General features: G+C 33.5%; 1 protein-coding gene across 7 annotated transcripts in view; it reads left to right on the top strand.

The window, feature by feature from the left end:
* The window catches only part of ROCK1 (Rho associated coiled-coil containing protein kinase 1), a 143,094-nt gene that overhangs the window by 55,371 nt on the left and 65,011 nt on the right, over positions 1 to 22,712 (top strand). For all 7 annotated transcript variants that reach the window (XR_011996740.1, XR_011996741.1, XM_026006549.2 and 4 more), the window contains 7 exons: positions 5,727 to 5,827; positions 6,408 to 6,545; positions 9,846 to 10,021; positions 11,072 to 11,156; positions 12,391 to 12,535; positions 12,855 to 12,993; positions 14,980 to 15,071. Coding sequence is in view for 5 of the 7 variants with exons in the window: in XM_026006549.2 (XP_025862334.1) it covers positions 5,727 to 5,827; positions 6,408 to 6,545; positions 9,846 to 10,021; positions 11,072 to 11,156; positions 12,391 to 12,535; positions 12,855 to 12,993; positions 14,980 to 15,071 (876 nt within the window). In the remaining 2 variants the exon portion in view is untranslated. The remainder of the gene's footprint in view (positions 1 to 5,726; positions 5,828 to 6,407; positions 6,546 to 9,845; positions 10,022 to 11,071; positions 11,157 to 12,390; positions 12,536 to 12,854; positions 12,994 to 14,979; positions 15,072 to 22,712) is intronic.

Raw genomic sequence — 22,712 nt, 5'->3', positions numbered from 1 at the left:
AAAGGTAGTGGCCAAGTCCCACCTAAATGGATTTAAAAGCAAATATGAAGAAAGATTTAGAAACTGAAAGGACAGATAACATTTGAGGGATTTTGCTGTAGTGAAGTTGAGTAATGGGGCAGAAGCTGGTGAGAGAAATGGAACAAAGAGATTTATTTAAGATGGGAATGAAATTAGCATGATAGGATCTGGTTTGGAAAGGGGAAACTTAATGATACAAAAGAGAGAGGATAGTACTGCTGGAGGATTATCCTTGAAGTAATGAAAAAGGATGTGATATTGGTGGAAAGATTGGTATAAAATAGCACTATTCTCCTCCAGTAAAAAATGACCAAATATATGCATGCACATGCTGGCAGTTTAATATACATGTGTATGGTGGTAAATCTGTGATAGTTTTCTTGTGATTGTTATTTGCTTCAGGGTGGTAGCCAAAAACATCTTAGCTATGAATGAGGATCAGTGGGAAAGCTGTGTAAGATTTGAGAAGAGGGAAGAAAATGTAAAATATGGTGTGTAGCAGTGGGAAAGTGAACAGTCTAGTGAAATATGCAAGCAGAATTAGGGACCAGCCTTATGTTTATGATTATGAATTTAAAGTGAGTTCAGTCAGTATGATTTTATGTATTTATCAAGACTTATTTAACTGTGTGGGTGCTTAACAGAGTTAGTTGGAGAATTGGATTTAACTAGGATTATGATTTTGCCAAACTAAGTATAATGAAGCAGAAGAGAGCCGAGGCATTGAAGGTGTATGCAAGAGAGGAATTCTAATGATTGACCATGTAATTTAATCTGGGGAGGTAAGAAAGCAATGAGGTGGGGTAAAATGGGATAGGATCAGTGGATTAGAGGTTTTGGTGGGGCTGGGGATTGTTCGTGTTGAGTTATTGGAGGACGTGAGTGTGAGATTTGAAATCAAATTTGTGGAAGGATTATAATTATTGATAATACAAGGTCTAGTATGTGAACATGGAAATGAGTGGCTAAGATAAGGTATAGGACAAGATCATTGAAGGAGAGAAGTTAAAGGTATTGAGAGGCCAGGTTATTAAAGTGTCGTCTATGGATATAATAAAATCTCTAAGAATTAAAACGGGTGAATATTGGAGAGGTCAACAGACCAGGAACTAAAATTGTCTGACAGTGAAATTTGATGACCTGAGAGTCAGTAGATTACAGCAATAATGAGAGGTAGTGAGAAATACGACTTAATAACATGAAAATCAAAACTGACAGATTTAGGGTAGGAGTATAGAGATAGCAGTGGAATTCAGCTACCCCACTTTCAGGGTCAGTGGTATAAGTCATGTGGGAGGGTAAAGGTCACCACTTGAGAGCTTCAAAGGAAGCAGTGTCCTTTGTGGGAAGCTGGGTTTCTATTAGTAGAGGTTGGCAAATTACAGTCCAGAGGCTAAATCTGGCCCACCACCTCTTTCTGTGTTTTATGAAGAATGTTTTTTATATTTTAAAAATAATTGATAAAAGATCGAAAGAGGAAAAATGTGACATGTGAAAATTATATAAAATTCAGATTTCCATAAATAAAGTTTTATTGGGACATAGCCACATTCATTCTTATGTGTTTTCTGTCACTCACTGGTTTTGTGCTACAGTAGCCAAATTGAATAGTTGGGGCAGAAATCATACATGATACTGTTAATTACTTTACACTGCCACTCAGCTAAATCACAGTGGTACAATTGTAATGGAATAGCATTTCATGTCAATATCACCATATTACAACATTATATTATTTTTTTTGCCAGTGTATGCCCTTTGTGTAAAAACAAAAATGAGAAAAGTGAACTTCGAATGTTGTCATTTTGAGGCACAGTGGATTGTGGATTATTCTGTGAAGTTAAATGGCAAAAGGATCGTGTTTATTTTGCAGTGACATTATAGCTGTGCTAAAATAATATATATTGATGTTATCAGAGTGAGTCCCTATCATATTCCCAACTCACAGGAAAGCAACAGTCAGAAAAAATAGAAGACTTGAAATGGAATATCTCCTCACAGAATTTTCTTCACAAAAATAAGAAAGGAATCAGACTGCGACCTTACATTAGTTTATGAGTGGCTTGTTAGCCAAACAGGGAAAGCTGTTCACTATTGTTGAGTGTTTGCAGCAGGAAAGAAAGAAAGAGAGAAAAGAAAAAAGAAAAGAAAAGAAAAAAGAAAAATTTCCTTAAGAAGACTGTTAGCTTATTGGCAAGAATAATTGCTCAAAGAGTTGAGGTCATTGAAAGCAACATCAATAGTCAATTAAAAATAAGACAAACAGGGCAGCCCGGGTGGCTCAGTGGTTTAGCACCTGCCTTTGGCCCGGGGCATGATCCCGGGGACCTGGGATTGAGTCCCACATCGGGCTCCTTGCGTGGAGCCTGCTTCTCTCTCTGCCTGTGTCTCTGTCTGTCTCTGTCAAATAAGTAAAATCTTTAAAAAAAAAAAATGACAAACAACTTTGAGTGATTTTTCTTGACTTATTTGAGGAGTCAATGCTGAGTTTAAAGTATAGGCAAGAGTATTTTTAAAGAAGTTGAGAAAATACTAAGTACAGCTTGAAGAGGAGTCTGCTGAGGTGTGTTACAAGTGATAGTAGTAAAAATTAGATAATAGAAAAAGGCTTAGTTGGACAAACTGATAAAGCTTATGAAAACACAGGCATATAAAGCCTATAGTTATGTATTGTATTATATACACTGACAGATACTTTGTGAAAAATATTTGAATCTATCGTGTTATTGAACCACAGTGTCAGTGGTACACACATCATTCACTGTCATGGACTTACATCATCAATTCTGTAAAATTTTGTGAGAAATTGGAACTAAACTAAACATTCAGTTTATCTTAGTATAAAATAAGTTGATGTCTTAGTGGTGATGTTTGTGTTTTTTTGTTTTTTTTTTTTAAGGACTGTTATGGATTAAATTGTGTTCCTGCCATTCCCGATTTATATGTTGAAGCCTTAACCCCCAATTACTGTATTTGGAGATAGGGCCAATAAGGAGGCAATTAAGGTTAAATGAGGTCGTAAAGGTGGGGCTCTGGTAGGATAGGATCAATGTCTTTACCTTGGGTTGTACACTCGAAAGAGGTCATGTGAACACAGAGATGGCACCTGTCAACAAACCAAGAAGAGAGCCCTTGAGAGTCCTTACCAGAATCAAATATGCTAGTCCCCTGATCTTGGACTTCCAGCCTCTAGAACTGTAATAAAATGAATGAATGTTGTTTAACCATCCAGTCTGTGGTATTTTGTATGGTAATATGAGCTAAGACAGAGACCAAGATGAAGGTTTTTTTAAGTGAAAAGAGCCACTCCCAACTGTCATTGAGTTTTCATTAAATACTGATTGACTTTGAAGTTAGTTTTTTGCTCCAGACTTGATGTTTCTTAATGAATGGAACAGAACCTAAAATAAAAAGGCAAAACACCACTTTTATGCCATATATGAATGTAATAAAATCATTCTGACAGTAAATGTTGTTTGAATCACATATCAAGCTGCTTTATACACTTCCTGTGCTGTTAGAAATTAAAACAGGAAGCAAGGTCATTCCCACATAGATTTGTAGCGGATATGTTTTCTGAGCTCAAACAACAGACTTTTCAGCCTATTTATGGCTGTAAATCTCATAGAACCAGAGCTAGGGATCTTTTCTCAACCTCACAGGCTATTATATAACACATCCTGGTTCAGGACTTTGTTAACTCTCATCTGGAATATTACAGTACTCTTAAAATTCTCCCAACCCCCAGTCTTGTCCTTATTGAGCTCATCTTTTTACATATTTCCCAGAGTGGTTTAGCTGAAATGTAAATTTGACTGTGTTATTTATCTGCCTTATTTCTTTTCGTGGTGTTTCTCAGTTCCCAACAGATCCCACAGGACTCTCAGGGACTGCTTTCTGGAAGAGTGTAAAGTAGATGAAACTTCAGCCCCTCTCTGATATCCCCACTACAGTACCACTACCATCCTGAAGCAGAGTACTTTCTATTATCCATTTGACATATTGAGTTGCTTTAAATTATATTGTGAGAAAAGATTTTTTATGATTAAATAATAGTTTTATAAATACGGTCCTATAGGTAAAGTTCAAACTCCTAAACCAGTTTGGGGCTTTCCAGCATCTTCTTTGAACCCTTATCACAAACTTGATACTTTAGCATCACAGACCGTCTTGTATGTAGTTCCTCTATGCCTTTGCTTATATTGCCCATCTGCCAATAGTATTCTCTGTTTTCTTCTCCCCACCTGACTAACTGCTGTGCTTCATTTAAGATTTGTTTCAGGTGTTACCATTTTCAGAAAGCATTTTCTAACTACCTCCTTTCCAGGCAGGTTTTGGGTTAGGTATCTTACTTAGTGTTCTGCAAACTCTGTGCTTAGCTATATAGCTTGCCTTTCTTCCTTGCCTTTCATTGTGTTTCGTTGCGTTTCGTTGCCTTGCCTTTCCTTGCCTTTCCATTCCATTTGTTTTTCATTGTTTGTTTCTGTTTAACTTGCTAGAGTTTGAACTCCTTAAGTGGAGGAACTATGTTTTAAAGTTATCTATAACTACAGTGATTCTATAAAGCCTGCATGGTACACAAATAATTGTGCAGTATATTGATTGTTGCTGTATCTTTGTGATGTATCTTGCAATAGATATGTAACCTAAAATTAAATATATTATCTCTGTGTAAAGATTTACTTTCTTTTGCATGTGTTCATTGGTTATAATGTATACAAACACTTGAGTCGAAATAGGCATTTAAAAAGAAAGACAAGAATATAATACAGAGTTTTTATTAAGCCTAGAACTTAAGTTTAATAGCTGTTCTGTATTTTGTGCACTCGAAACGTGAAGCTTTTCCATGTAATCTCATGCCAGTGTTGACCCATGTGGATTAAAATAGCCCTATTTTAATCTATGACCAAATTAGGAATTAGAAGATCTACCCAGTGGGGATTTGTAAATTATTGTAGTTTGTAGTGTGACAGGTTTATATAAATAATTGCAGTGATTTCCACTGTGTGTTTTAAGTTAAAATCTAGGTTCAAATCCAGAAACATATTGATACAAGTATGTGATTTTTTTCAGCATTGGTTATCTTCAAATATTTATATCTTCTTGGAGGGATCATCAAAATTGACTTCTTGGAGGGATCATCAAAATAAAATTGATAAAATTTTATTTCACTAATCTAAAATATATATCCATGATCCCTCAATTCAGATTTGCTCAGTACTCAATTAATTGTCCTCAGTGTGTGTAATTAGTATATTTATTTTCTGAGATAACTATCAAGTTATATTTTAATGAAAAATTTTTATTTTTTAAAAAATTTTTTTTAAATTTTTATTTATTTATGATAGTCACAGAGAGATAGAGAGAGAGGCAGAGACACAGGCAGAGGGAGAAGCAGGCTCCATGCACCGGGAGCCCGACGTGGGATTCGATCCCGGGTCTCCAGGATCACGCCCTGGGCCAAAGGCAGGCGCCAAACCGCTGCGCCACCCAGGGATCCCTGAAAAATTTTTAATAGCTAGTGAAGTCATTCCAGAATTTATTTAAAACCATTCTTAACACATTGAACAGTTCTCTTTTATAACTAAATTCACTACAAAATAATTCTTAATATTTTTGTTTTCTTTCAAGAACTTGAACGTAAAATAAAGTGTTAGTTGTAATATTTCAATGATTTAAAATTATAAACGTTTCTTTTCATACAGATAAAGACACAATAAATAAAATTAGAGATTTACGAATGAAAGCTGAAGATTATGAAGTAGTGAAGGTGATTGGTCGAGGTGCATTTGGAGAAGTTCAATTGGTAGGTTATTTTAATGAGATTAAAAACAATAAAATTTAAAAATCCATCTGTGTTTACCATATGTTATTTGGTTGGGATGGTATTATTTTTTATAAAATTGTAAAGCTTTAAGTCATCCTCGATAGTCTTGCCAAAGGATATGAAAGCCTAGAGTCAGATTCAGCAGTAGTATGAGATATTTTCCCCAAGCATCCATGGGTAGAGAAGAGGTTTCAAGTATCAGAAGAAAAATCTTTACTCCTTATCTTAGACTTCTAAAATGTAATGGAATCCTAAGTTTTATAAATAGAAAGCAGCATGCATAATGGTGGAGAAGGGGGAGTGTGCTATAGTATCGAAATAACGGTATTTTTCTTTTTTTTTTTTTAACTAAATAAAGGTGTTTTTCTAACATCACTTGCCTTATGGTAATTGAAGACTTGACATTATCTAATTGAAATAATTCAACAGAAGAGATGAAAGAAAAGTGGCTAGAATAGTAGTGTTATGTTATTTGACAAGGTGTTAAAATCATTTAGTAAATTGTTCTGGTAAACACTGAGCTTTAAATGTTCATTATTTTCTGTTTTCAATTTTAAAGGTAAGGCATAAATCCACCAGGAAGGTATATGCTATGAAGCTTCTCAGTAAATTTGAAATGATTAAGAGATCCGATTCTGCTTTTTTCTGGGAAGAAAGGGACATCATGGCTTTTGCTAATAGCCCTTGGGTCGTCCAGGTATGATTTTGCTACTGTTTTTTTGTTTTTTTTTTGTTTTTTGTTTTTTGTATTGCTGTGCTAGTTTGTAACTAAACATATCAGAGAAGCTGCGTTTGTATTTTATAACAGTAATAGAGAATTTACTGGCAATTACAAAATTATCTAATGTATTGTTATTTTTTTAATCATAAAATTTAATTTTATTGAATTGTCTCTAGGAGGAAAATAAGACCAAAGCAAAGTAATTATGTCTCTGTAGACTTTAAATATTAGAAAAATTAAATAATCTACTTTGATTTGGGAGATATCATATACTATCATCTTCTAAGTAGATACTTTTATGTAATATTGAAATCTAAGTTTTTTTCCAAATATGAGATCCTTTTATTCTGTTTAGTTTACCATTTATTCATCTATTTGTGTCTCTCATTTTGTGGAGAGGAAGGAATGGGAAAATGAAGGAAGAGGTGGGAGGTAAGGTAGGCCTTCAAGTAATACTGTGTTAGCTGTAGGTTTTACAGTGGGAAGAATACACTTGAAGTCAGTAGTTGTAAGTTCTAGTTTTAACTGTCAAAAACCTATCTGTGAAGCTCTGGCCAAGTTTATTTGTATCTTTGGGCCTCAATTTCCTTGCTCAGAAATGTGGAAGTTGGCTTAGATTGGTTATTTTCATCTGTGGAGAATGCCTCAGGTGAAGTCATAGGGACAAGCAGGAATTTGGAGAGGTTATAATTCTGGGTTTTCTGTTTCTAGCTCAACTAGAGCAGCTCCATAGTTTATGTGTCCTATATAATGAAATTATATAAGAATGCATATGGGGAAATAGTCTTCTGGTTTAAAAAAAAAAAACTGCTGGGTGGACTAGACCATTTCTAAATTCTTAACATGAATTTTGTGACTTATTAATGTACAATATGTAATGAACAGTATCCTAAATAAGCATACTAGTATTTGGAACAAAAGGAAATGGAAAATGTTTAAGAGTTCCGTATGCCTTTTTATACTTGAAATGTCTGCTCTGTTTTTATCAGCTGTGTGGAGCAGGGATTTTCAGGCTTGATATTATTGACATTTTGGGCCAGTTAGTCCTTTGTTGTTATGGCTGTCCTGTGTATTATTAGATTTTCAGCAGCAACTCTGGCTTCTACGCAGGTGCCAGTAGCACCCCTTCACAGTGTGCATACCATTTATAACAAACCAAAATTGTGTCTAGACATTGTTGAATATTTTACTTGGTGGTAGTGAGGGTGATGGTGGTCGGGGACAATTCTTGCCTCTGGGACTGAGAACCAGTGACACAGAAAATATTCAGTGTTCTGTAGATAATTAAAAGCCATAGGACATAATTTTTAAATTTACACTTGAAGCTTTGATTTTCTTGCTTTTTTTGATACATTGTCTATAAATTTGGTAAATTGCCACCAAATCAACATTATTTAATTGTAGTGCCCAAATGATAAATTGTATACTTTAATATGGGATAGCCATGAGATGCCACTTAGTTTCTTATCCTTCCCTAAAATATCTTTTTAAAATAACTAAATCTGTAACTAAAATCATTAAACACTACTTAGAAAATCAAACAAAAAGTTTTTAAGACAAATGTCTGCATAAATAAGGTATCATTTTCTCTAGGGCCTTATTTTATTTTAGCTTGATTCTGATTTCATGTTTACTTGAAATGTTCTTTTGTAAATTTGCTCTTTTTTTTTTTTTTTTTTACTTCAGCCCTGGTCATATAATAAATACATTTATGCCTGTTATTCTTGCCAGTTTCCTATCAGTAGATTTCACTCTTCCTGCTTGACTCTAGCTGTTGTGCTCTCCCTGCCTGCTAGTTGTTATTGCTCCTCCTCCTGTTGACTGCTGTTACTGAGCATCTGTTGTACCAGGTGCTTTCTACATTCACTAATCTTTTTAATTCTAAAAGGCAGTTAATCCTTATGGGTGTATCTTCAATTTATAGATTAATTTATGTTTCTATCGATTTGACTTTTTTATATAAATTTATTTTTTATTGGTGTTCAATTTGCCAACATATAGAATAACACCCAGTGCTCATCCCATCAAGTGCCCACCTCAGTGCCTGTCACCCAGTCACCCCCACCCCCCGCCCACCTCCCCTTCCACCACCCCTAGTTCGTTTCCCAGAGTTAGCAGTTTCTCATGTTCTGTCTCCCTTTCTGATATTTCCCACTCATTTTTTCTCCTTTCCCCTTTATTTCCTTTCACCATTTTTGTATTCCCCAAATGAATGAGACCATATGTTTGTCCTTCTCCAATTGACTTGTTTCACTCAGCATAATACCCTCCAGTTCCATCCACTTCGAAGCAAATGGTGGGTATTCTTCGTTTCTAATGGCTGAGTAATATCCCATTGTATACATAAACCAAATCTTCCTTATCCATTCATCTTTCGATGGACACTGAGGCTCCTTCCACAGTTTGGCTATTGTGGACATTGCTGCTATAAACATCGGGGTGCGGGTGTCCTGGCGTTTCATTGCATCTGTATCTTTGGGGTAAATCCCCAGTAGTGCAATTGCTGGGTCGTAGGGCAGATCTATTTTTAACTCTTTGAGGAGCCTCCACACAGTTTTCCAGAGTGGCTGCACCAGTTCACATTCCCACCAACAGTGCAGGAGGGTTCCCCTTTCTCCACATCCTCCAATATAGAAAGAATATGTGACCACCAAACCAGCTCTGCAAGAAATTTTAAGGGGGACTCTTAAAATTCCTCAATTTGACATTTTTAAGCATTTGCAAACTGGCACTACTACGTCCAGACTTTGACTTAGCAGCAGGTATAAAAGTCAAACAAGGTATAGTCCCTTACATTTTTCTGGAAGGGATTTTAGTGATCGGGATTTAGGGAGGTTAAATAAATTACCCAGTCACATGGCTATTGGACAGCTGAGCCTATAGTCCAGTTTTTCAGACTTCTTGAGAATTGTGGTATTGATAAAATTTAACAGTAGACCTCACAAAAGCACATTGAATCAGAATCATGATATTTCTTTGCTTAGGAGATTTGTATATTCTTTATTGAAACTATTGTAATTTAAAAAAATTCTCACTGTAAAAATTGAATTAGTATAGCAACACATAGAGAAAAAAGTTCCATCTAACTCCTTGGAAATAACCATCGTTCCTTTGTATATGCAAAGGCCTTTGTAGTATTTATGTTTGTGTGTTTTAAGAGTACTGTATTTACTGCAATTTCATTAATTTAATAAAATCTTATGTTAGTATTTTTGTCATTTTTTAAATGAAGCAATGTTGCTTAATGTTAATGATTTCTTATGTGTCTTTGTATAGCTTTTTTATGCATTCCAAGATGATCGTTATCTCTACATGGTGATGGAATACATGCCTGGTGGAGATCTTGTAAATTTAATGAGCAACTATGATGTGCCTGAAAAATGGGCACGATTCTATACTGCAGAAGTAGTACTTGCGTTGGATGCAATCCATTCCATGGGTTTCATTCATAGGTAAAGATAAAAATGTTTTAAATGTTTTCATTTATTGAAGGGGGAAGCTGAAAAGTACTTAAGCTTTATTTGATTGGTATCCTACTCAAAATCCACCTATTCTTCTTCATGTGACATAAGTGGTATTTTAGAATTTAGAACTTTGAAATTCATAGTTTTATTATTTCAGTTTAATGTTGATATAAATGTATTCTTTAATGTCTCTTAATCCGATTACATAGCTTTAATTTGGTGTTCTGAAAAATAAAAATTGTAAGTTGGTTTTCTGAAGTATGTTCATTTTTTAATAAACTAATTTGCTTTTGATTAGTTTTTGTATGCAAAATTTTTTTAATATACAGATCAGTTTGCTTTTAGTTAGTGAATAGATCATATTTATTTGTTAGGACAACAGTTTCATCTGTTTTGCCAATACCACTTGAATCCCATGCAGTTGCTGTGCTAAGTGCTTGGGATACAAAAATGAAAGTGATTTAGAACCCTGTTTTGGGGTTATTTATGTACTTAAGTTGAAAAGTGTGTTTCAATTACTTTTTATGTCTGAGTATTACATTTTTTATAGTTATCCTCTCTTAAATGGTTTGCTTTCCCCCTTGGAAGGATTAAACTCTATTTAAAAGAAAAAGAGAGGGATCCCTGGGTGGCGCAGCGGTTTGGCACCTGCCTTTGGCCCAGGGCGCGATCCTGGAGACCCGGGATCCAATCCCACATCGGGCTCCCAGTGCATGGAGCCTGCTTCTTCCTCTGCCTATGTCTCTGCCTCTCTCTCTCTCTCTCTCTCTCTCTCTCTCTGTGTGACTATCATAAATAAATAAAAATTTAAAAAAAAGAAAAGAAAAAGAGATATTAAATGTCTTTTTCTGAGGCACTAATATATAAAGGAGTTTCCCTGCTGAACTACAATTTACAGATATGGATAGAGCACATATGAATAAAAAATGGCTTTATCTACAGTGAGTGAGGATATAGGGCCTAAAATAACTGCCTCATAGAATTTTTATCAGTGTCTGACTGGTTTTAGAAACACTCTACTTTTTTCCCCCCCTCCAGAGATGTGAAGCCTGATAACATGCTGCTGGATAAATCTGGACATTTGAAGTTAGCAGATTTTGGTACTTGTATGAAGATGAATAAGGTTAAATAATTTTGTTAATTCAAGAAAGATGCTTTTTAGAAAATGCTGTAAGAATGTACTAACCATAACTGGACTTGTATAGAATTGATGTGATCTGTTACTTGTTGAAATAGATGCCATGGTTTCAATGTTTTATTAGTAACTTGTAAGTGATTTATGTTTTCCTCTCTACTTAAAGGTAGGTATTAATTTCCAGCTTTGTTAAATCCTTTATAACAACTCTGTAATATATAGTACTACTAGCGACTAGAAATGAAAGACTAGTGTTAAAATTAGACTTTCATAAAATTACATTTCAGAGATATGTGTATTTTTTAGTGTTTTAGTTAGCCTTCTGTTAACATGTAAAAGATCTTACTGCTTATTTTGGGAGTTAATCTTAAAACATACCATCGGTCCTCATTATTTACAAAATAAATAACTGTTATCTATGGCTGAAGTGGCAAGTATGCTACTTGCTTAAGTTGAAACAGTTTATATTCTTGGAAACTTACCACACAACAATAGCCAAAAAGTTGTATTTATTATTTTTAAAAGAAAATTATTGAGTAGAAGAAAACACTACATGAGAACTTTTGTGTGAACATTTAATTATGATTCTGTTGTGTTAATGCCAGCTTAAATAAGTAACAGCTATGCATAGTTTTTGCATTTAGTTTTGGGGATATTTTTGGAGTGAGTTAAAATGCATATTAAATAGATATTCAGTGTGCTTAGTACCATTATATCCTTTTCCATTGCACCTACTTCCCCATTTTATATTTATACAGTTAATTCTTGTTTAAGTTTCAAGCATGGTTAAATTGAATGGCTATTTTAATAAAAATAAAAAGACAATAATTAAATCAGCATTTATATATTATTACCGAATGATTCATCCTATCAGTCCCTCAATCTGTTTGCATTGGCTTATATACTTGTTCTCTGCAATTATGATGTCATATTGGTACAACTGGATGACACTGTGTCTTTCTAGTGAGTAATATTACAAAGTAAAAATCACTGATGCATCCATACACACAAGTACACACACATATTTCAAATATACTGTGTATATAATGTATATATGTGATTAGACTATATGTTCATTTTTGTCAAGTTTGCACAAGGTTTTGATATATTTTATAGTCCAAAGATTTAGAGTCCTACAGGTTTTATTAGGAAAGACCTTTTAAGTAATTCAGAATTTATATTTGTATCCTAATTCAAAAGTTCACCCGCTACTCTTTTTTAGGAAGGTATGGTACGATGTGATACAGCAGTTGGAACACCTGATTACATTTCCCCTGAAGTATTAAAATCTCAAGGTGGTGATGGCTATTATGGACGAGAATGTGACTGGTGGTCAGTTGGGGTATTTTTATATGAAATGCTTGTAGGTGAGTAAAGGGGAGTTTTGTGTATCTCTAACATAGTTGTTCATCCCATTTGGCTTTTTCTAATAAAATATTTATTACAGTAAGCAATACTAGTTTTGTTTGTAGAAAACAAACTGATCCAAACCTGCTTTGTGTGTTTTTAAAAGCTGTTTAGAAGCTTAAAGCAATTTTGTGATGTATTACTTCTTTTTTATATATTAAGCATATGTCTTTAACGCATATGTAGTAATCTTTACACATATAACATTGACTCTTTTCCTTTGAAACTGATTTTTTTAATGTACTTTATTTGCTTTTGTTTTCCCTATCAATTTTCCAGGTGATACACCTTTTTATGCAGATTCTCTGGTAGGAACTTACAGTAAGATTATGAACCATAAAAATTCACTTACTTTCCCTGATGATAATGATATATCAAAAGAAGCAAAAAATCTTATTTGTGCCTTCCTTACTGACAGGTAAATAATCTTAACATTGAACTTTATTCTAAGGAAATTCTCATTTTGCTGCTCAATATTTGAGGACTATATCTAAGCTCCTGTATTTGAACTTTCGGAATAAAAATATTGCCATTCCTCAAATCAGTGATGATAGTGAAGTCTAATATTTTGTGATATCTGGATGGCTTTCTGGATCTCAAATCACTTGCCTTACCTAAGAAAATGGGGTAATGGCCAGATCAGATGGTTTTTAAAAATTTAATTGTCGAATATTTAACTTGGTTAAAAATAAAAATTATATTTTCTTGAGTCTGAGGGTTTTTTTTTAAGATGTAGCATCTCTGAAAATTAGAGTGCATCTTACAGTCAATGGCATGTATTAATTTAATTGGAAGCATTTTTGTCCTAGTGATGGAAAAATGATGTATCTTCTAATCTATGCAATTAAAGATAATTCAGTATTGTATAATTGAAATTTGCTAAGAGTAGAATTTAAATGTTCTTACCAAAAAGAAAGGTAAATAGGTGAGGTGTGATAGATGTGTTACGTTAATTAACTCAGTGGGAGAATCTTTTCACAGTGTGTACATATGTCACAGTATCACTTTATACACTTTGTGTATCTTAAGATTTTATCCTCAATAGAACTGGAAAAAAGATTTAATTATATATGATTATATATTTGATGAAATTAAGTTACTAGTGCAATGCTATAAAGACATATGTATTTTCTACCTCCTTCCCTCTAGAGATGGTCATTGGTATGATGTCTTTCAGATTCAGTAAGCATTTTTATAAATGTATACTCATGTATGTGTTTTAGAAACAAAAATATATGTACCCTTATGGTTTACTTCTTAAATTTAAATATGAACCAAATGATGTAAGATTATGTTTAATATTTATGTTTGTATATTGTTAATTTAAATATTAGAGAGGCCTCATACTTTTAGATCTGTTTCAATTTCAGATTCACTCAATTAATTTAAATTTAGTGCCCTTCATATGTCCTTTGGAGACTGAAATGTAGTCTTTGAAATTTTTACATTTCGATATATGTACTCTAAATATAAATGCTATGCTGTGTGTTAGGTGCTAGGGATATAGAAATGAAAAAGATATACAGTCACTGTTCTCCACTACCTCATAGCTCTTTGACGGAAATAGACAAGTGAATGAGATGTTTACTGTACAGAGATAAGTACTCTGAGTTAAGTACTGTCTGCCAGAGGACCATAGATAGGTTCCTTGATCCAGTCTGGGAAAGTCAATAAAAGCTTCTTCAGAAAGTGTCACATTTTATCAAAAGCAATTTCTCTTTTAACTCATGAAAAACTTTGGAATTCAGGATATTCTTTTATAACCACTCTAAGTTTATAAGCACTCTAGTAGAAAACAGAAGTTGCTAAGTTCCCCTTTCTAAATCCACTAAAAGCAGATTTTTAAACATTTATCTCCCTGCTCACCTAAGTGGCCAGGAATCAGTAATTTGTTCCATTAAAACTCTCAGTTTTGTAGTAATGTCAAGAATTAGTTGTCATTGGTTTTTGATAGATCAGTAATATTTATAGTAGTGTATAAAATGGAAATTTTAAATTTAAGATGTCTTTCTGAGTTTTTATTAGCTGTTGGTGTGAAATAAAGTCATTGGTTGCAAAAAATGTGTAACTATCACAGTATTTAAGAGCTGTCAAGAAAATTCACTGTGTTTTATTCATTATGCTCATGAGGCAAAGTGAGTGATCTATCAGGATTTTTGTTGTCAACAGGAAAATCAAAATCAAGTCTGTTTTTCATATATATATTTTTAAATTCTTCAGTATTCTGTCTTCAACTTATTTTTTATTTAAGCTGAAAATTATAGTGACAACCAATATAATATCAAAGTGACATAGAACTATTTTTATTATTAGGCAGTGATTTAGGATTATTCCCACAAATATATCCGGACATATTATAATATCTAAAATGATTAATAACGTTTTTCTTTCCCTCTCTATTTAGAGAGGTGAGATTAGGGCGAAATGGTGTAGAAGAAATCAAACGACATCTCTTCTTCAAAAATGATCAGTGGGCTTGGGAGACACTCCGAGACAGTAAGTTCTTTTTCTTGCACATTATAGTAGATATTTGAAAGTAGTTGTGGTAAATATGGTTTGTTGAAACTGCCTTGCTACTATATGTGTATATTTGATGAAAATTAAAATACACAGATGTGGTTATGGATATTATTCTACTCTAAAGAGAGAATGTTTGATAATGTTGGGAAAATTGTACTGCTTTTTCTCTGATATCTTATTTGAGATACCAAGGTGAAATACAATATACATGAGAGAGAATTGGGCTCAGCAGTCATAATTTGATAGTTGATCTTTGTTGAATTGCCTTTTGTCTTAGATTTTAATATCATTATGAGGAAAGTCAATAAATAAAGGGTAATTAAAATATATGGTAATTAAAATATATTTCCTGTGAAAGACAAGTTATTATCTTGTTTATACTAAACTTAAAATATAAAATATAAGGTTCTATTATTGATAAATAATTTAATTTGTATGAAAATATAGGAAATTACAGTATACTTGATTCCATCAGACTTGCAGCTTGCAATTCAGAAATGAAAATATGTAGTGTATAAGAAGTTATTTTCAGTCAATTTAGAACATTTCCCTATTTCAAAAAAAGTTAATAAGATGATTCATAGAAAACTTTGCTTAACATAGCTGAATCAAAATTACAATGGTACCAAATGTGCCCAACACCTTTGTGGATTTGGAAGGCCAAGAATTCATCTTTCTCCTGTTGAAATCTTAGGAATTTTTTTCTGTTTTCACAGAAAGGATAATGTATACCAGTTCCTAACTTTCTGCTGTAGCAACAGTAGTAAACCTTAATGGTAGAAATGAACTCAGCTGTGTGGTTTTAGAAATCGTTATAAATTAAGTATGTAGTATTTGTTTTCTTTGTTTTTAATTTTTTTTAGTATTTGTTTTAAGGACTAAGTTGAGACTGTGGGAAAATTCAGGGGAAAAGAATCTTGTTAATTTTGAAGAAACAGATCATAGTTTTGCCAATATTAGGGAAGTATCCTAGTTATCAAATATTTTTAAAGGAACAGTTAAACTGCCTTCAGGTAGGCACATATACTGTATACAAGCTATATAATTGAGAAGGGAAAAGAGGAAATAAATTCTTGGGGAAATTAAGAAATTATACAATCACAAAGAATGACATTGAGTGACCTGCTATCTGGAAAAACTACAGGAGCAGTTTGACCTGGAGATACTTTATTAAGTTATATACTGGAAAAAAGAGAACTTCCTCCTCCCTATAAATAAATGTGACATGATTGTTTTCACACTCAATGAGAAACTTGCAAAGACAGAGATGAGTAGAGTGAGATGATGAATGGTTGCATTGAAAAACTGGGGTTTTTTTCAAGCTGTGCTCTTAGAAGTTGAAGAAAGCTAAAAACGTAAAAATATGATTATAATCTTTAGAAAATTTAAAAGATGACTGAAGAAAATGCAAAGTATCTTCTGTATTGGTTTAAATTCTTTCTTAAAGTGAAACAATGTATAAATAACTCTAAAGAATAACCATGGAGTAAATTGCTCTAAAAGTAGGGAGGACGCATTTCCTTTGGTGTATTGAAAACCTGATATCAATAAGTAGAGCAGGTAACCTGGTCAACAAATACTGAACACCTGCTTATATGCTGAGCACTGTTCTATTTCAGGCACTAGGAAAATATCAGTGATCAAACCAATGAAAGTTCTTTACCTGTGGAGCTTATAGTCCAGTGGAATTGGGGAGTCTAAATCAGTGGCATTTTATGATATTGTTATACCTCCTTAATATAACTTTATAGTAACTTAAAAACAGGTAAAGTGAATTACTTCATTGATTTAAATCAAACAGACTTTATATTTAGAGAATCTTTATAGTTAGATAATTTTATTAGTATTATTGATATTTCTGTATCTCTTAAAAATCTGTATTATCTATGACTTTGCTGTACTGTACTTAGATTTAACATAGTTATAAATATTTTGATATTTTTTCCTAATCCCAGTAGCTCTTATCTTGTGGTTATTGTTAAAAAAAGAAGAAAAGAAAAAATTGAAGTCTGTAGAACTTACTGTTTTCTTCTTCCCGTTCCCTCTTCCTACCCTTTCTTCACTTCCCACCCCTAAAATACCAAGAATACTTTTATTGTGAATTGACCTCTCTGACCTGCTAAGCTTTTAAAAATTAAGTAACAGTTACAATTCTTAATTTTTTTAACTTCTCTAATTTTATTTGGCAGAATTGCTTACCTTTTCCAAATAGCGATTCTTTTAGTAGCTTTACCACTTACATGTCTCTAAGTTACAATGGCAGTTAATATTTACCATCTGTTCCTTGGTGGTGTGGGGGCAGGGTACAAAATAGCTTGATTTGTGGCAGAATTTCCATGCACTTCCTGATCTTATTCACTCTCAATTTAGAGACACAGAGAATTAAGATTGTAAAATTACTTTTTCCCTCATTTGAGATAGAATTGAAAGAAATGGCAGGAATGAGATTAAAGAAAGAAGATGGAAGAAATGAAAAGACCTAACTAACCTGCTACAGGTCACCCTACTTGCAGATGACAGTGTCAGGATTCAGATCTTCCTGACTCAAAAGCTTTAGATCTTCTGGAATACCATGTGCCCTTTAAGTAAAACCAACCAATATTAATACAAAGTGGAAATGTAGGGAATCAACATTCTTCGCAGTTAAATTTTGGAGAAAATAAAATGGTAACTTTTATTACATATAACAAATATATTATTAACAATACTATGTTAAATATAATAATGTAATTTGCAAAACACTGTGCCATTCATGATCTCATCTGAGATAAGATATTGTGATTACCTAATCCACTATAGCTGGTGGGAAAAGACACAAGATGATAATAGGAGTAACTGCCAGCTCATGTGATAAGTTTTCCATTCATTTAAAAACAAACAAAATTAATTGTAAGCACATATATGGTATTCCAGGTTCTTTGCATTAATTAAGTCTAGTATCCTCCCTTTTAGAGTTGTACATTCTCATGGGAGGGATTATCAGTGTAGGCTTCATAGATAAAGAATTTGAGGTCTCACAAGTTTCAGGGACATAGAAGTTTAGACTTTCTCAGTATTGTGGTAGGTTCATGTGTTAAAAACATTAAGAAAAATTATCTTCTTTTGTGGCAAAGTATATATAACATAAAATTTACCATTTTAACCATTTTTAACTGTATAGCTCAGTGGCATTAAGCATCTTCACATTGTTGTGCAACCATCACTACCATCCATCTCCATCAACTGACTGAGCTACCCAGATGCCCCTGTACTTTTTTCTTTTATTATTATTATTTTTTTATATTTATTTATTTATGATAGTCACAGAGAGAGAGAGAGAGAGAGAGAGAGAGAGGCAGAGACACAGGCAGAGGGAGAAGCAGGCTCCATGCACTGGGAGCCCGACGTGGGATTCAATCCTGGGTCTCCAGGATCAGGCCCTGGGCCAAAGGCAGGCGCTAAACCGCTGCGCCACCCAGGGATCCCTCTTTTATTATTTTTATTTGTAAAAGGTCAGTAGTTATATCCTCACTTTCATTTCTGGTTTATTTGTATCCTCTCTTTTTTCCCCTTAGTCTAGTAAAAGATTTATCAATTTTGTTGATCTTTTAAAAGAACTATTGGTTTTGTTAATTTCACTGTTACTTTTCTTTTCTTTTCTTTTTTTTTTTTACTGTTACTTTTCAATTCTATATTTTATCTGCACTCTAATCTCTACTGTTTCTTTCCTTACTATAGCTCTGGGCTTAGTTTGCTCTTCTTTTTTTAGTTCCTTAGGGTGTCTGCTGGGTTATTGATTTGAGATTTCTCTCTCTTTTTTTAGGCAGGCATTTATTTACAACTAAAATTTTTCTGAGTATTACTTTTGCTGGATCCTGTAAGTTTTGGTTGTTGCTTTCATTTGTCTCAAAGTATTTTTCTCTAATCTCCCTTGTGATCTCTTCTTTGATTCATTGGTTTTTTTGAGTATGTTGTTTTCACCTTTTTGACATTGGCTGTAGCAACTTTTTACTAGATACATCTCCAGAGGCAAGGGAAACAAAACCAAAAATGCACTATTGGGACTTCAAGATAAAACCTTCTGCACAGTGAATGATACAGTCAACAAAACTAAAAGGCAACCTTCAGAATGGGAGAAGATGTTTGCAAATGACATATCTGATAAAGTGTTAGTATCCAAAATCCATAAAGAACTTATCAAACTTAACACCCTAAAAATAAATAATCCGGCTAAGAAATGGACAGAAGACATGAATAGGCATTTTTCCAAAGAAGACATCTGGATGGCTAACAAACACATGAAAAGATGCTCAATATCACTCATCATCAGGGAAATACAAATCAAAACTATAATGACACCACCTGACACCTATCAGAATGGCTAAAATTAACAACACAGGAAACAGCAGATGTTGGCAAGGGTGTGGAAAAAGGGAAACCCTCTTACGTTGTTGGTGGGAACGCAAGCTGGTACAGCCACTCTGGAAAACAGTATGGAGTTTCCTCAAAAAGTTAAAAATAGAACTGTCCTATGATTCAGCAGTTGCTCTAGTAGGTATTTACCAAAGGATACAAAAATAGTGAATTGAAGGGATACATACACCCTGATGTTGGTAGCAACATTATCAATGCTAGCCAAATTATGGAAACTGCTGAAATGTCCATCAACTGGTGAATGGATAAAGGAAGATGTGGTATATATATGCAATGAAATATTACTTAGCCGTAACAAGGAATGAAATCTTGCCATTTGCAATGACATGGATGGAGCTAGAGAGTATAATGCTAAGCTAAATAAGTCAGAGAAAGACAGATACTGTGTGATTTCACTCATGTGGAATTTAAGAAACAAAACAAATAGAAGAAAAAAGAGATAAACCAAGAAACAGACTGTTAACTATGGAGAACAAATTGACAGTTGCTGGAGGGGAGGAGGGTGGGTAGGTCAGAAATTAAATGGGTGATGGGCACTTATTGTGATGAGCATTGGGTGTTATGTGTAAGTGATGAATCATTAAATTCTCCTTCTGCAACTAATACTACATTATATGTTAAATAACAGCATAAAACTAACATTTTAGAAATATATATATATATATATATGTTTATGCAGATTATTTTAACCTGAACAGTCTCTTAAATCATATTCCCATGTGTCCAGTGCCAAGGTTAACAAATAGAACCTTACACCTGAGGGATGCCTGGGTGGCTCAGTGTTTGAGAATCTGCCTTCAGCTCAGGTTGTGATCCCCGGGTCTTGGGATTGAGTCCCACATCGGGCTCCCTGAATGGAACCTGCTTCTCCCTCTGCCTGTGTCTCTGTCTCTTTCTCTCTCATGAATAAACAAATAAAATTTTTTTTTAAAGAACTTTAAAAAAATACTGGAATTTAAGTAAAAATTTGAAACCAAAGACTGTGTTTTTTTCCAGGTATCTGTGAAACTTCCTATTTTCCTTCTATTGTTGAAATCTTGTTTCATTCCATCATGGCTGGAGAAGATATGTAGTTTGATTTCAGTATCTTTAAATTTATTAAGTTGTTTTTTGGCCTAACATATAGTTTGTCCTGGAGAATGTCTCATGTACAATGTGTATTCTGCTGTTGGTGGTGGAGTGAGTTTTATATGTCTATTATATCTAGTTGGTTTAGGATATTGTTCACATCCTGCATTTTCTTATTCCATCTTTTGTTTGTTCTGTTCATTTATTGAAAATGGGTTATTGAAAACTCCATTGTTTTAGAACTGTTTGTCCACTTGTGTCATTTTTATTACATATATATTGGGGCTGTGTTGTAAATGCATATATGTTTATAATTGTTTCAACTTGATGAGTTGACTCTTTTTATCAGTAGTATCATCCATATCTCTTGTATTGTGTTGTCTCTTTTAACCATTTAACTTTAAAAAAAAAAACATTTTACTTAAAGTCCGTTTTGTCTGATATTAGTATAGATCCCAGCTCTTTTTTCTAAGGAATATCTTTCATTCTTTTAGCCTATTTGTCTGTAGATCTAAAGTGAATCTCTGTATACTCCATGTAATTAGTTTTATTAATCTGTTCTTCCTGTTTTTACTTTTTTAATAAGTGACTTTAATTCATTTAAATTTAAAATGAGCACTAAATATAAACACTTCTGCCATTGTTCTGTTTTCTATATGTTGTCTTTCTGTCCACAATTCCTGCATTATTACCTTCTTTTGTGTTGAGTGGATTGTTTTATAGCATACTGTTTTGATTCCCTCTCCAGTTTCTTTCTATATATTATTTAGTCATTTTCTTACAGTGACTATCCTGGGGACTACATTTAACATCCTAAACTGATAACAATCTAGGTTGAATTAATACAATTTATGTCAAAAGCATACAAAAACTGCTTCTATACTGATCCATTTTCTTCCTTTGTTATCATTACAGATTACATCCTTATATATTCTGTGCTCATTAACAAATTATAATTTTATGCATATTTCTTTTAAGTCATATAGGGGAAAAAGTGGATTTATAAAACAAAAATACATAATGCTGGCTCATATATTTATGTGTGTAGTTACCTTTATTTCTTCACAAAGCTTTAAGTTAGTGTCTGGTGTTCTGTCATTTCAACCTTAAAACTAACAGTTCTTGTAGGACAGGTTTATTAGCAACAGTCTCTAGTCTTTCCTTTACCTGGGAATCTCTTAATTTGTCCTTCATTTTTGAAAAATAATTTTGCTAGATATAGAATTCTTGGTGAACCATTGTTTCAGCACTTTAAATATGTTGTTCCATTGCCTTCTGGCCTTCAAAGTTTCTCCTTAGAAATGCACTTAAAGGGAGCCTGGGTTGCTCGTCAGTTAAGCATCTAACTTGATCTCAGTACAGGTCTTGATCTCAGGGTCATGAGTTCATGTCCTGTGTTGGACTCCACACTGGGTGCATATCCTACCTAAAAAAGAAAGAAAGAAATGGATTCTTAATCTTATCAAGAATTCCTTGTATATGACAAGTCACTTTTCTATTGCTCTCAAGATTCTTTGTCTTTTCAAAGTTCATTATAATGTGTCATAGTGTGGACCTGAATTTTTCTTACTTGGAGTTCATTGTGCTTCTTGGATGACTGAAGCCCACAACAAGCAATACTAGTAAACCTGGGAAGGGGGAAATCTGATTTCCAGAATTACATTTCCAAAAAAAATTACAAAGCATATAAAGAGACAGAAAAAGTATGGACTATTCACTGAAAACAAAGGAAATGTCAGAAAACACCACTGAGGAAATCCAGATATTAGATTTATTAAACAGACTTTAAATAAAGAGACATAAATGTGCTCAAAGAGCTAAAGGAAACTATGGACAAAGAACTAAAGGAAGCCAGAGTACATCTTAAAAAAATACAATGTATCAATAAAGAGAACAATGAACAAAATAGAAATTCTGGCACTGAAAAGTACAATAGCTGAAACTACAAATGTACTAGAAGGGTTCAATAGCAGATCTGAGCAGGCAGAGAAATGAGTGAACTTAAATAAGACCACCAGTATTATCAAGTGGAGGAAAAGAAAGAAAACAACCTGAAAAAGTGAACTCTTGGGACATCATAAAGCATCCAGCATACACATTATGAAAGTCCCAGGAAAGTAGAGTAAGAGGCAGAAA

Source organism: Vulpes vulpes, chromosome 13 (genome assembly GCF_048418805.1).
Source record: "Vulpes vulpes isolate BD-2025 chromosome 13, VulVul3, whole genome shotgun sequence".
NCBI lineage: Eukaryota > Metazoa > Chordata > Mammalia > Carnivora > Canidae > Vulpes > Vulpes vulpes.
The sequence above is the reverse complement of the archived record's forward strand: the minus strand, read 5'-3'. Positions and strand labels throughout refer to the sequence as shown.